Raw genomic sequence first — 15,293 nt, 5'->3', positions numbered from 1 at the left:
AATCTGCCACATTTCTGAAGTTTTGCCCTCTTCTTTCCTCGAACCCACATGGGTGCCACGTTAGAGGGAACCTTTACTGTGCTCAGAAATGTGAATAAGGTGTCGAAGCGCAGAATGCATACGTTTCCTTTTTATTAAAAAAAAAAAAAAGAAGGTCACAGAAAATTTAAAAAAGGATAAAACCGGAAATGGCTAGTGCTGGCTGTTAGCCCTCAATTCCTTTTCCTCAACTTCTTTCCTCTTCTCGTAGTGGAATTGTTATTGTATAATAGCCTTGTATAAAATGCTTAAAGCCCTTATTTAAAACTCATTTGATTTGTTTTCTCCATTTTTGGGGATTTATAAGACAAAGAAAATGGAGCATATGCATATTGTTGGCAATTTTTCAGTGCGCAAACTCCATGCCAAACCTTTTGGTTATTTGTTAACTTGGTGGTTCCAAGTACAAAGTATAATTTGCACCTTCCCTAAGAGTGGCTGATGCAAGGTATTCAAAGATCCTCCCCAAACTGGGGGTGCATGCATCCCCCTTTTCTAAGACCTAAGTGATATAGCCAGGAAAAGAAAGCTTTGTTGACAAATGAAGTGTCATGCCAACGTATTTATTTCTATCTTCCATAGACGAAAAACGCCGACTACTGAGTCAGGTGGTGCGACCTCAGGAATCTTGCTCGCTTAGCCCTACGCATCTTTCAGAAGACAAGCAGAGTCGATGGAAGGAGAGTGAGAGAAAGCTGGAGAGGAAGGACAGCTCCAGACATTACGAAGAAACTGACTTAAAAGAGCGAACTTCTTTGGGAGACAAACAGCGGGAACAGAGAGAGCAGAGAGAACAAAGAGAAGTCAACGAAGGTTCGAGGAGCAGGGTCCCAGAGACGGTCGTTCGGCCTTCTGAAGAACACGAGGCAGTTGATCACCTGCACGAAGATAAGAAAAAATCTAAAGTACAGAAAAAGGCCACGAAGAAAAAGAAAGACGATGAGGTCGCATTAGATCGCTATATCGCCGAGCCAGCCGTGGAGAAAAGCCAAGTCTTTTCTCCCAAGAAAGGTCAGAAAAAGAAAAATGCCGAAAAGAAGCGGAAAAGATCAAAAGGAGATTCTGAGGCTTCTGAGGAAGACGGTGGCCTGCACCAGAAGAAGAAGAAAGGCCCACGGACGCCTCCTGTAACCACAAGAGAGGAATTGGTGGAAGTGGTGCCTGAGAAGTCTGTTGTGGTAGAAGCTGCCCCCAAAAGAGAGGAAACAACGTTTAGCGACTGGTCGGATGAAGATGTACCAGAGCGCGGAGAACCTATCCTGGAAAGGGGTTCCGAGGAGCCCCATAGAAACAGCCATCGGCCAAGAGCTGAAACTGTGGAGACCGCTCATGTTGTTGAAGAAGCGCCTCATCTCAAACCGGCCGAACAGCAACGCAGCAGCAGTCTTGGTAGCAACCGAAGCCACACCTCAAGTAGACTCCGATCGCCTTCCAACGATTCTGCTCACCGTAGTGGAGATGACCAGATCGGGATGAAGAAGATCCTGCACAGCAGTTCTGGAGACAGAGAGAGGGAGCGGAGGTGCCTTGAAATCGCTGGAGAACGGAAATCAAGAATCGACCAGCTAAAACGTGGGGTTCCTAGCCGCAGTACATCCTCAGGTATTGCCAGCTGTGTGGAAATATTTAATTTGTTTAAATCCTTATCTCTGGGCCTGCTTATTAGCCTCTATGGTCTAATAAGCTGGTATCTTCTATGTAAGTTGGTATCTTCTATGGCAGGGATGGGGAACGTCCGCCCCCCGGGCCATTTACAGCCCCCGAGGCCATTTTCGGTGGCCCCCAGGAGCTCCAGGGCCCTGCCAGAGAAACACAGCGCAGCATGGCCCTCCCTGAAGCCGCAGCGTGCAGGAACGCTGTGGCCCCTTTAAACACCATCTCGCTGATTCTCAGCTGTTAATCAGCGAGTGGGGGGAGGGAGAAAGATGCTTCCCCCAAGCCAGGAAGGTGAAGCGTTCCTGCAGCCCGCGGCACAGCAGTTTAAACCTCTGTCGCCACTGAGGGAGGGGGGAAGTGGAAAAAGCCAGCCGCTCCCGGCGGCGGAGCATGCACATGGGAGCCGATCAGGTGGAGGACTTTTGTGGACTGGGGGGCGGGGGAGGGGGGAGACTGAAGCCCGGTCGCATGGAGCCGTGTGTGTGTGTGTGTGTGTTGATGTGGTAAACAAGGGTTCGTGGGGGGAGAGAGAGACCCGAGATCGTTATTTCAAGAAAACAGTTTATTTGTAGCTGCTGACTCAGAGGCCCTAATGGGCAGAAATCTCTGAGCCCCGATTGTACTGAGGGAGAGATATTTATCCAAATTCAAGATATGACAACCCATCAACATTCAGGGTAGGCTGATAGCACTCCAGACATCGAGGCGGCAGCAGAGTAACAGTTTTCACCCAGTTCTTGTTATGGTTTACTGTAACCCTCCATGACTCTTGCCCCAATTCCTTAGCACACAGACATACACACACAGAGATATCCTGCCCAGCAACAAGCTATTCCCTTGCTGTCCTAATACATTTCAATACATTTACAGAAAGGAAAAGAGATTATTACCAATTGCTAAATCAGTGGATCTTCCATAGTCAGGGGAAGTCTACCTTGCTGTCTCAGTGTGTAGGCTTTTCTCTCTTTTCTTCCTTTTTCTATCACTCTCCTATTCTTTCTCTCCTCTTTTTCTGTCTCTTTCTTTCTCCCCCCTGTCTTTCTCTATTTTTTTCTCTCCTTCCCTTTCTTTCTTCCTTGCTTCTTTCCTTGCTTCCTTCCCTTCTTTCCTTGCTTCCTTCCCTTCTTTCCTTCCCTGCAGATCGACTGCAGGCTGCAAGCTACGCCCCCCTGGCACCTCGGTTGCCTGGGCCCGCCGCTGGCTGCCCTCCCACCTGGAAGGAGGGGGAAGACCTGGGGAAGCAGAGGCACCCTCCAAGCCTTCTCTGCATAGCTTCCCTTAGGGTTGCCAACCTCCAGGTGGTGGCTGGAGATCTCCTGCTATTACAACTGATCTCCAGCTAATAGAGATCAGTTCCCCTGGAGAAAATGGCCACTTCGGCCATTGGGCTCTATGGCTATGCAGTCTTCCTCCCCAAACCCCGCCCTCCTCAGGCTCCACCCCCAAAACCTCCCGCCAGTGGTGAAGAGGACCTGGCAACCCTAGCTTCTCTCCCCCCCCCCCACCAGGAGATCTACGCCCGGTATTGCCCCCAAACAATGTTATAAATATACAAATGGCCCTTGACAGAAAAAAGGTTCCCCACCCCTGATCTATGACATTGAAGTCCCTCCCCAAACCATGTCCTCCTCAGGCTCCGCCCCAAAAACCTCCCGCTGGTGGCAAAGAGGGACCTGGCAACCCTAATGAGAGACCCAATAAGATAAGATAAAATATTTTCTTCCCAAGACCATGTAAATGTGGAGATTAAACAACAGCATCTTGAATAAAGTCCAGAGACCAGCTAGCTACAAGGAAAATTCTTCTAAAGTAACTATTTTGGGCCTGCTGCAGTTTCCATCTTCCAGCAGAGGATTCAGCCATTTCACCAGTTTTTACCAGCTGGTAAGAGACCCTCTGAGCACAGCTGCTACCTCCCCATCCATAAGCAGAGTTCAGTTTCCAAGCGCACTTAGTCGGTGTCACCCTTGCCCTTTTAAGGGCGGTTTTCTCACTGAGGGACTCACCAGCAGTGTCTTCATCTTCTCTTTGTGTTACGGCAAATTCATCCTCATGTGTTCCATCCACTGCTTCTTCTTTCTTAGTTCTCCCCCCTCTGCCACATTTCACATAATTCCCAAGAGTTCCTCAACCCTGAAAAGTGGTTTTTATCATGGTGTAGGGGAGGTGACAGTTTTAACTACCCATAAACCAAAATGTACGTGCATACTTCTTTTTGTATGAAACCGCCAGTGTGCATTCACTTTACAAATGAAACCAAGGACCGGTCCCTGGATAAATGTGTAGTTTTATTCACATGTTCAGCTGTACATACGTTGAATGTAACATGAGAATTACTCAATGTGCATGTAAAAAAATCAAATGTGCCCTGTAAACAGATTATGCATGCATTCACTGTAACTTGTGAATAGGGTTGCAGACACAGCATTGTCTTCCTACCATAAGATTTGTTTCTGTTTGAAGGTCTTATTCTTATGCGCCAACTTAAAAAAAATTAAAGCTATCACTCTGTTTTAAAAAGTGTATTTGATGTGCTACATGGTCATGTACCCTCTTAATATTCTATTCAGATCGACAAGATTCCCGAAGCCACAGTTCAAGGCGAAGCTCTCCTGAATCAGATCGCCAAGGGCACTCCAGATCTGGATCCTTCGACAGTAGGGAGAGAGGACAAGACAGAGACAGACACGAGCACGATCGAGAACGGGACCGGGAGAGACGGGACGGAAGGCAGAGAGATTGGGAGAGAGACGCAAATAAAGACTGGTTGAGGAGCCGAGACCGCGAGAGAATAAGGGAGCGAGATCGGCAGCGGGAAAAACGGAGGGACCTGGACCGTGAAAAAGAGAGGCCGCCGCCGGAGAGTACCGAACGGGAGAGAGCTCTCAATGTTTCCTCTCAAACTGAGGGATCCAAGCACGGTGAAACAAAGCCAGTCAAAGAGCATCTGGAGTTTGAAGGGGTCAGTCTGGACTCTGCCTCCTTAGAGAAAGAAAGACCGGATAAAGACTTGGGACCTCTGCAAGGATTTGAAGATGGGATCGAGGCTGAGAAAGCAGAAAACGTAGAAGGTTGGGAAAAAACATATTGTCAGTTTAGTTTTGCTGTCTTTCAGAGAAATGTATGTGAGTGGGGTCCTCTTGATGGGGAGCAGGATATTCCAGCTTCTCTTTGTTTGAGCATTCTCACATTAGGCCCATTCCAGATGTTTATCACAGCAGTGTCGGCACCTTTTTTTTTTAGCCATGTCACCCTGGCTTGGTTAAAATTTGTCTGAGACACATGAGCCTGTTCACATAAGTGACTCACTGTACAGAGAAGGCATCCACAAGGTTCAGATAAATGATAGCGTAAATATGTATTGAGTGCTGCAAGGGGAAAGTTTCAATCTTTTGTCAATCTTTTGATTAACATGAACACATGAAGCTGCCTTATACTGAATCAGACCCCTGGTCCGTTAAAGTCAGTATTGCCTACTCAGACTGGCAGCGGCTCTCCAGGGTCTCAGGCAGGGGTCTTTTACATCACCTACCTGCCTAGTCCCTTTAACTGGAGATGCTGGGGATTGAACCTGGGACCTTGTGCATGCCAAGCAGATGGTCTGCCACTGAGCCACAGCCCCTCCCTTAACATGTTTACGAAGATCTGCAAACATAAACATTATCCAACTCCCATGTTTCTGTGCTCTGAAAAACTCCATGTTTAGCTCCTGTTTGAATTGTAGAACCTGCAGTGGTGTCAATAGATGCATTTTGATGTTTCCCTTTCTCCCCCCACCCTCGGTAGGTAGAGATGAAGAATCCAAAATAGATGAGATGCAGTCAATGGTATCTGGTGCTGGCGAATATGAACCAATCAGTGATGATGAACTCGATGAAATCTTGGCAGGCGATGCTGAGAAGAGGGAGGATCAGCAGGATGAGGAGAAGATGCCAGGTAAGATTGAGTTGTATGCGCTGAAAGAAAATCAACCCTCTGTGCCAGAAAATCTGAACTCTTGACACCCGGCATGAATTATGTGAATTAAGCAAGCATTCCTGATACTGGGAAATAGTATTAAGCCCCACCCTGCTCCAGAACAGGATGAAAATGGAGTTTGAAAATGTAAACCTGTATTTGAAGCCATTGAGGTTGCAGGCATTGTAGCCCCTATCAAACTGATAATCTCCCCCAGAGCCAACATGAAGACCCTTGCCTTTTCACTTCTCATCAGTCAGAAGACCATTCTCCTTACCATCCATTAATGTTCTTTGAGAATTCTCATAAGAACGTAAGAAAGGCCATGCTGGATCAGACCAAGGTCCATCAAGTCCAGCAGTCTGTTCACACAGTGGCCAACCAGGTGCCTTAGGAAACCCACAAACAAGACAACTGCGGCAGCATTGTCCTGCCTGTGTTCCAAAGCACCTTATAAAATAGGCATGCTCTTCTGATCCTGGAGAGAATGATGTTTTTCCTCCCTCCCCTTGTGCTAGAGAGCAGCTGACAGTCATCTCCTAATTTACATAGAAAGAGATTCCAGATTCCATCCATTGAACTGGATTTTTAAAATAACCATTGTAAGACCTCTAACACGTACATTTTGTTCTACCTGACTGTGCCCCATTAAAAGAAGTGGCGCTTCTCTTCTCTTTATATATTTGCAGATCCAGTGGACGTCATAGACGTAGACTGGTCTAGTTTGATGCCAAAGCAGCCGAAAGAGCCGCGGGAGCCTGGAGCGGCTCTTCTGAAATTTACTCCTGGAGCAGTTATGTTGAGAGTCGGCATTTCCAAACAGCTAGCTGGCCCTCAGCTCTTCACCAAAATAAAAGAAACCTGCCAGAGGGCAGTGGAGAAACCGAAAGGTAATGATTTGATTGGTTGATTTAGAAATGCGATTTCTCTGGAGACCTGCTCAAGACTCCCCTGTTTGGCCAGAAAGAGGGGAACCTCCTGGGAACGAGCCAGGAAACAATTTTAACCTTTATTTCGTATTTGAGCACAGATCACAATGGGACAGCTATATCGGACGAACGACATGCCCATCAATATGATGGAGTGTGTGTGTCAAGAGGACTTATGTGTTGCAAATATATGGACTCCTGTGGACTCCTCTGCCCACAAAGATACATTTCACCCCAACTAGGAATCTGTCAGTGAGGACTCAGGTTCAGGGCCTGGACAGAATTTGTTCTCTATAATAGTATCCCCAAGGGCAGCACTTCCATTTTCTCCTGTGTGAGAGAATGACTGCCATTCACTCCTACGGAGAAAAGAGTGCACTCAGACATCGTTGTAGTAGGGGCTGAATATATTCCCTGTCCCTGTGGACCCCGATAACTAAGAATCAAGACAGCTGCCATTTGTGTTGGCACGCCCCTTCAACCGCAGAGCTCAAACTTGAGTTGCATGAATTGCCCCTGTTGTACAAATGTCACAGAAGCTGTTAAAATGAGTGGCCTGACAACCAACAACCCTTGTTTTATTTCTGGATTTTTGTATTGTTTCTTTTTAAACAAATTTCTTTGAGGTATCACGTGTTTCACTCAGGTATCATGTGTTTCACCCAGGCTTGAAACAGAGACCGAATGTATTTATCTCCTATTTCATCTTATGGTATCTGTATTTCACTTTAATAGCACTATTATTATGCGCTGCAGATGAAAATTGGTCTTTGCTTGCTTAACCCAGATTGTTAAAAGCCAGCCTGAACAAGGAAGTTGTTTTATAGCATCACTACACAGGGTTTTAATGATTCTCTGGGGGGGGAGAATTCATAACTGGAGAGCAGTTGTTTCAGGATACGTCTGAGTGTCCCTAAACCTGCACAGATGGAAGAGAGTTAACAAAATTTTATGCTTCCAGGAGACTAGACATTGTGTAAAAAGAGAAATGTGTCATTAATTGCTATGTAAAGTCCCCAGCTGTTGTCCAGGTGTTTCATCTTTAATGGTTTATAACTGCTGCTCAGCAACATTGAAATGGTTACCCATAATCAGAAATCTTTTCTTAGCCAAACGGTTGCCTAGCAAGGAGTAGATGTGATTTTGAAGCTGCTTTAACTTTGGTTTCTAGGTCAAGTTGGATGGGCTGAGCAGATGTTTGGACCTTTAAATTTTTTTTACTAGCTATCATTTCCCCTTGACTTAAAAAATGCCCATGCCGTTTCTTCAGAACAATGTTACCTTGCGTTCACTGTGCTTGGCAGATCCATGGCATGGATAGATAACTTTTCAAACTGTTGTCCAGGGAAAGCTGAAGTTTCCTTGGGAGGAAGGGTATCCAGGCTTTCTCCAATGAGGTCAACAAGTTTCCCTAATGTGGTTTGCCACCACTTGCAATCCGCCAGCATGGTGTAGTGGTTAAGAGCGGTGGAGTCTGATCTGGAGAACCGGGTTTGATTCCCCATTCCACACGAAGCCAGCTGGGTGACCTTGGGCAGGTTACAACTCTGTTAGAGCTCTCTCAGCCCCACCTACCTCACAGGGTGTGGGGAGGGGAAGCGAAGGTGATTGTAAGCTTGTTTGAGTCTCCCTTAAGTGGTAGAGAAAGTCGGCATATAACAACCAACTCTTCTTCTTTCTGGGGATGTGTCTGTGTGTGTTTTGGATGTTGTCAGGTTCACTTTAGACATGGGCTTTGGACACTAGTACCTAAGGGCCAGTCTGGCTTGAGTATTATACTGGTGTAATATGGCATTCCCAATCATTCTTTGAACGGAGGGTGGGGTTAGGAGGGAGGGGGCACATGGGATGAAATGTTTAATGTAAAGCTGTGTGGAGGTGGAAGATTCTTGTTCTGCTGGGCTTATGTTCTGAAATCTCTATGCAGGTAATTCTCCTGTTCTCTCATCCACAATCCCCTTTCTGTTCATTTCTGCCTCTACCCTTTCTTGCTGTCTCTAGACCTGTTACCTTTTGACAACTTCCTTTCTGTTCCTTGTGCTCAGCAAATCCTCACTTTCTCTCCTTAAAATCGCCACTGTTTCTGCAGTCTTCTGTGGAGGCCTTGTCCTCACACCCTGTGCCGCTGGTTGCTGAGGTAGCTTTTTTCCTTGCAAAAATGTGCCAGCCCAGGCCTATTTTCTCTCCCCTCCTACTTCTTCTCAACTATCCAAGTTCTGCTTGGTTCTGTTCCTTATATCACCCCCCCTCCCGGCTTTCTGCTTAATCTTCGTAACTAAATGTTATCTTTCCTCCAGATGCTCAGTGTGTGTCCTTAGCTCCTCTAGGTTTACCACCACCAGCCACCTGAAGGACTTCTACTCCTCTATTCTCCTCTGCTGCCCCTTTTTAGCACCAAAAAACCAACAACACTCTCCTCAGCCAAAAAAAGATTTTTATTCACTCAGATTCAGTCTTTGTTACACTTTCCTCTTGTACTTCCCTCTGTTGTCCCCCATCAAATCTTATATTGTAGCATAATCGAGGGCAGGGACCTATTGCTTTTTTTGGTTCTTGTAGGTTGTCTGGGCTGTGTGACCGTGGTCTTGGTATTTTCTTTCCTGACGTTTCGCCAGCAGCTGTGGCAGGCATCTTCAGAGGAGTAACACTGAGAGAGACACTGTCCTTCAGTGTTACTCCTCTGACAATGCCTGCCGCAGCTGCTGGCGAAACGTCAGGAAAGAAAATACCAAGACCACGGTCACACAGCCCGGATAACCTACAAGAACCGATGAACTCTGACCGTGAAAGCCTTCGACAATATATTGCTTTTTTGCTTATGGCAAGTGTAAACAGTGCGGTGTTTGCCAATTTAAATGCATTTTGGATCATCTTTTTATATCTTTTGTGCCGCCCCTTAATAGATGCAGAGAACCTGTTTGAGCATGAATTCGGGGCCCTGAACATGGCTGCCCTGCTGCGAAATGAAGAGCGATCTGGCCTGCTGTGTAACCTTGGCCCGTGTTGTAAAGCCCTGTGCTTCAGGAGAGATTCTGCCATTCGCAAGCAGCTAGTGAAAAATGAAAAGGCAAGTGCATAAGGCATGGGAAAGAAGCACGTTTAACGATCAAAACTGAAAACGGCTTGACTTTTTTCTTTTAATTTAGAGGCCGGCTTCCATTAAATCCCCCGGTCACATGGCTGGAATGTGTTTTGTAAGCTGTCTAGTCGAGCTTCTTCTGTGGCGGATTGGGTGGCTTTCGATTTACTGTCTTAATTCTTTTTTCCCTTCTGTATGAAGTGGTGAACAATTAATAAATCAATGGTAGACGTTATTCAGAATTTATCCTGGTGACCTTTCACCTTAACGGTGATTTTAAGGAACTTTGCGTTTTTTTAAAAAAACCTATACCATATACGTGCTTCTGAGCTTGGCCCCAGGGTGCAGATCAAACCCTCCACACAATGGAGCCACGTACAGATAGGAAGAAATATCTATTCACACTTGGGAGAATCTTCAGGTTTGCAGAAAAACCTGAAACCTAAAAATTGAGGGTTAACGCCCTCCCAAGATCTTAGAATCTATGTGATGTCTGCTGTCCCAAATACAATTTGAAGAAGAGTTGGCAGTCTCACAAGACCTCATCCTCTGATCTGTGTAGCTATTTTGAGGTTGCCAGGTAACCCATAACCACATTGCTGAGACTTTGCATGCCTTGCTTAGTGCAGCCAACAGGGGTGAGAGATTGTGAAGGGGTAGGATTTTTGGAGGGACAGCAGAAGACAGGAGGAGGGAAATGGCAGGAAGAAGGAAGCAAAGAAAGGGAAGGGAGTTTGTCAGGGGGAGGGAAAGAAAAAACACAGGTAGGGTGGATGGGGACAAGGGTATGTGTGGGGGTATGATTCCCCTCATGAATCCTCACAGATACCCTGCTTGTTTTAAGTCTATTTCTTAAGTTTCAAATCTCTATGAAAAATATAGAATTGTCTCCTTTCCACTGGTTCCAGGAATCTTCCTTAGATGCAAGAGGTTCTCTTGCACAAAAGAGGGGGCCATTTTTTATGAGAGTAGAACTATTTTGTGGAATTGGCTTGCTTTTTATAAGGGAATCGGATTGTGGTATATTGCAATGTTCATTGGGTGTATCGCCTTGCTTTTACTGCATTTGTAGTCCGTTTTATGCATTACGGTATGTCATGACTTGCGAAGTTTTTTGTTTTCTTATGCAGTCTGAGTTGTCTTTTAAATTTTGTGATCTGCCTTGAGTTTCAGCAAGAAAGACAGACTACAAGTGAAAGTCCATAATTTAAATAAATAAGAATGCTTCTTGCCCTTGGGCAACGCCTGCCATTAACTGAATGGAGCAGTAAAATACTAGCTTTCACAGTTGCTATTCAGTATTCTTTTGCTACCATTTGGATTTTGTTACATTACATAAAACACAGGTTTTCCTTCTCAAATAAATTGCTGAATATGTTTCCAGAGTGTTTGTTTTTCTGTTGTTTTAGCAGTGACGAAGCTTTGAAGAAGAATGGTTGTGGCCTCCAAAACTAACGCCAGCGCCATATAATACCTGCTATATTTGTAGTGTTCTGACATTTGAACCCACTGTACGGCACTGACTAACTTGAAATCTTTTTCGATTCAAACAGGGCACAACAAAGCAAACCTACACGAATCCTCCCGTAGTGGACAATGACCTGCTTCGGTTGAGTCTCCGGCTGTTCAAACGCAAGACTGTGCGTCCAGGTCCTGGACAAGAAAAGAGCGAGGACAGTAAACTTCTACAACCATACGTTCCCGAAATGTGCATGTCCTGAGCCAGTATATCCCAGGGCGCACACCCCCTAGTCTTTTTTGCTCTTTGTTCGTCTTGATGTTTCCATTTTTGGCCCCTTCGAGTGTCATGCTGGCGGAAGACGGATTGACACTTTTGCGCATCGTATGACAGGATAACAACGATAGTACAAAAATTCAAAAACCCACTCTGTTTGGTCCGCTGCATGTTTTGTAATGTTGAGTTCTAACTGTAGATCTTATTTAATGACTCGCTTGTATGTAAGAACGTGAAGAAGAATCCATTTTTGGAAATCTGTTTTATCACCAGCTATTAAATTTTTAAGAAAAACAGGTTTCCCCCCTCCTCAATCTTCTTTCTTAAACTTGGTGTTAAGCTGTTTTGTAAAAGATGCTTATCTATAAGGTTTTACTCTAAAGACTAATCTCTACCTCATTGAAGTGGGAAATGTAGCGCATGTTAATTTCACAAAGCCCAGTTGATGATATAGGCATTGTATTTTTATTTTGCATACAAATTCTTAAGCTCTAACCAAATATTGCTGCTGTAGTCAGCAAAACCTATCCCTCAATATGGATGATATGTGATTATTTACCTGGAGGGTGTTAACCACAACATCAGATGAAACAGAGCAGAAACTAATGGAGTTGTGTGTACCAATTTTGCTTATAAGTACAGCATGACTACTTATTAGCAGGTATTGAATTGTAACATGTCTGTTTTCTATGTCCCTGACTTGGAGGCACATCTCCAAAACACAGAAGCTCTTTTGCCTGACCTATAAGAGGCCAACATATTCCAAAGAATGTGAATTGGTAACAAACCACTTCTTTCCTTAGAAAATCTTGCCAAAATTCATATTAACCTGGGTTCAGTAATTATCTCCCACGTGTAAATTAGTGTTAAGGTATGACTCACCTACGGATGAAATGAATAGAAAATATCACATTGATTATAAGAGCTGGTATGCACTTTAATGCAGGGTTGTATGCAACAGTTGTTTACCACCAGCAGAAAGGCAATGGTGGTCATTTTTTTCCAGTTCTTCCCCTCAGTGTAGACTCCCCATATTATGTCCAATGATGAACAATGAGTCTATCATTGGCTACTAGCCATGGCGACTAGAGGGAACCTCCACATTCAGAGACAGTCAACCTCTGAATACCGGTACCAGGAGGCAACATTGGGGAAGGCCTCAGCCTCTATGCACTGTTGTTGACCCTCCACAGTAACTGGTTGGCCACTGTATAACACAGGTTGTTGGACTAGACACCACTGGTTCTTTTGCGTTAGATGCAATCATCCTATGAAAAAGCTGGTTTTTCCACTGGTTTCCCTCCTGGAAATAAAGCAGCTCTACATCCATGAAAGAGCTAGAAAAGATTCTTAAGGGTAAGGATGTGTCACTGGCCACCAAGATCAAGTTCATTCATGCCATCGTATTCCCTATTACTATGTATGGGTGTGAAAGCTGGACATTGAAGAAAGCTGATAGGAAGAAAGTAGATTCTTTTGAAATGTGGTGTCGGAGGAGAGTGTTACGGATTCCGTGGACTGCCAAAAAAAAAAACAAATCAGTGGGTTATAGATCAAATCAAGCCTAAACTGACCCTAGAAGCTAAAATGACTAAACTGACTAAAATGAAGCTATTGTACTTCGGTCACATTATGAGAAGACAAGAATCACTGGAAAAGACCATCATGCTAGGAAAAGTTGAGGGCAGCAGGAAAAGAGAAAGACCCAATAAAAGATGGATTGACTCAATCAAGGAAGCCACAGCCCTCAATTTGCAAGATCTGAGCAAGGCTGTCAAATATAGGACATTTTGGAGGACATTGATTCATAGGGTCGCCATGAGTGGGAAGCGACTTGACAGCACTTTACACACACACACCTGCTAAGAAAGACTGGCTACATCCCTGCTTCTATGGCTGGAATGAGACACTCTCTTCCCTGTAGTCTTGAAACCAACTACTAACCATCAGTAAAGGAGCTGTAGGTTTATTCTTTAGTGGCAATTATATGTGTTTTGCCATCAAGTTGCAGCTGACTTATGGCGACCCCGTAGGGTTTTCAAGGCAAGAGACGTTCAGAGGTGGCTTGCCATTGCCTGCCTCCGGATCATGACTCTGGTATTCCTTGGCGGTCTCCCATACAAATACTTGCCAGGGTCAGGGGTGAGAATGTTTGTCTGACCCAAGGTCACCCAGAAAGTTGCCAAGGCAGAGTGGGGATTTGTACCTGGGTTTCCCAGATCCTAGTCTGACACCTTAACCACTACACCAGATTGGCTCTCCCTGTGGCTATTAACTTGTATTAATTTGTGTCCCACCTTTCTTCCATAAAACTCAAAACCCTGTACAGGAGATTCCAATCAGAGCCAGATCGTCTTACCTTCAGCAAAGTTACTGGTGAGTGTCAGTGTGATGTAAGGACTAGTCACTAGAGTACTGGACTTGACACTCTGAGGAGTTCAGAAATTCACACTAAGGTATAGAGCTTATTGTATGACCTTCAATCAGTCACTTTGTCAACCTACCCTACCCTGCTGTGTGATTGTGATGATAAAAGAAGCAAGACCCATATGCTTCATCCTGAGCTCCTTGAAGAAAGGGTGGGATAAATAAGAATTTCTTACGTCTCCAGGCCATACTTGAGTACTATGCTTTATTCCATATAAAGAGCTGAGTCTCATTTATAACAGTGAAACTTGATACAATGCCTGAAGATTTTAGCGTTAATATATAAAAACAAGTGGGAACCCTCAAGGACTTTTGCACTGGGAATTTAAAAAAATGTTCCCTTAAGGAAATTTGGAAATTAGATACGTTCACATCTGTGACTGGCCACTTGTCGTGACTAGGGAAAGGGCTGGGATCTTCCTGTCTGGTTGTTTAGCTAGGAAGAAAATTGCTGGAATCGGCCCATTGCTTATTGTTTTGGAAATCTGGGTCATTAGAAGACGAAGAACAGGGTTTTTGTATGCCAAGTGTCTCTGCCTCTAAGGAGAATCAAACTGGTTTACAATCTCCTTCCCTTCCTCTCCCCACAACAGGCACTCTGTGTGTTAGGTGGGATTGAGAGAGCTCAAAGAGAACTGTGACTTGCCCAAGGTCACCCAGCTGGCTTCATGTGTAGAATCAAATTATCTGGGAGGAGGCTCCGAGGTCCTTAGGAGAAACGGCCCTCGACTGAATCCCCCTTAGGGTGGGCTTACGCATGATTGATAGAGGTGATGCCTTGCATTCCTTCTCTCTGTGGCATGAGTCAGTGCCTTTTGATATGTTTAATTAGAGCTCCTATAATTTCTAGGCTCACATTCAGGTGTACACATATACAAAAAGGGGATTCAAACTATACAGGAAAAAGGGGCATCCCCTGGGGTGAGGGCCTTGGGGGCATCAATTAGTCCTCATGAGGTGCGGCACACCCATCATGTCATCATATATGGTTTGCCCATCCTCTGCAATGTGTAGGGCACCTCTGTTGGTGTCCTTCAAGGACTGAACAGCTGTGCTCTTTCACAGGGCTTTTTGCTGATTATGGCTTTTGGGGATTATGTCTTCTAGAAACTGATATTGGCTCTCTGTGCTAGATGCCTCTCTTTCACTGCCGCGTTCAATACTTTTACACTGACACATGCTATGGTATACTGCTTTTTATTATATTGGTGTGATGCTATCTTCTTAATGAGTATTTTTATAAGGAGTCTGCGCTGTCAGAGCTTTGTGGAAAGGGGATAAATATTATTTAAGAGTTGGAGAAATCTGCATTCCAAAGTTGATTATGAAGCTGCCTTGACGATTTAGCTGAATCACAAAGTACCAGCCCTGCTAATTAGCCTTATAATAAAAGACAGAGAAGGGCACAAAAATAATTTTGCTTTTATTGACATTAAAATCCCAAGACACTTCGACCAGGTGCTCCAGATGC

The 15,293-nt window shown here is 44.8% G+C and overlaps 1 protein-coding gene across 1 annotated transcript in view; it reads left to right on the top strand.

The window, feature by feature from the left end:
* Positions 1-11,381, top strand: part of ZC3H13 (zinc finger CCCH-type containing 13) — a 35,398-nt gene extending 24,017 nt beyond the window's left edge. Inside the window, exons 14-19 of the mRNA XM_056856240.1 lie at positions 622-1,641; positions 4,266-4,766; positions 5,482-5,631; positions 6,342-6,542; positions 9,485-9,648; positions 11,214-11,381. Of these exons, the coding sequence (XP_056712218.1) occupies positions 622-1,641; positions 4,266-4,766; positions 5,482-5,631; positions 6,342-6,542; positions 9,485-9,648; positions 11,214-11,381 (2,204 nt within the window). The remainder of the gene's footprint in view (positions 1-621; positions 1,642-4,265; positions 4,767-5,481; positions 5,632-6,341; positions 6,543-9,484; positions 9,649-11,213) is intronic.
* Positions 11,382-15,293: the final 3,912 nt, after the last annotated feature.

Source organism: Euleptes europaea, chromosome 10 (assembly GCF_029931775.1).
Source record: "Euleptes europaea isolate rEulEur1 chromosome 10, rEulEur1.hap1, whole genome shotgun sequence".
NCBI lineage: Eukaryota > Metazoa > Chordata > Lepidosauria > Squamata > Sphaerodactylidae > Euleptes > Euleptes europaea.
This window is presented reverse-complemented; position numbering and strand designations above follow the sequence as displayed.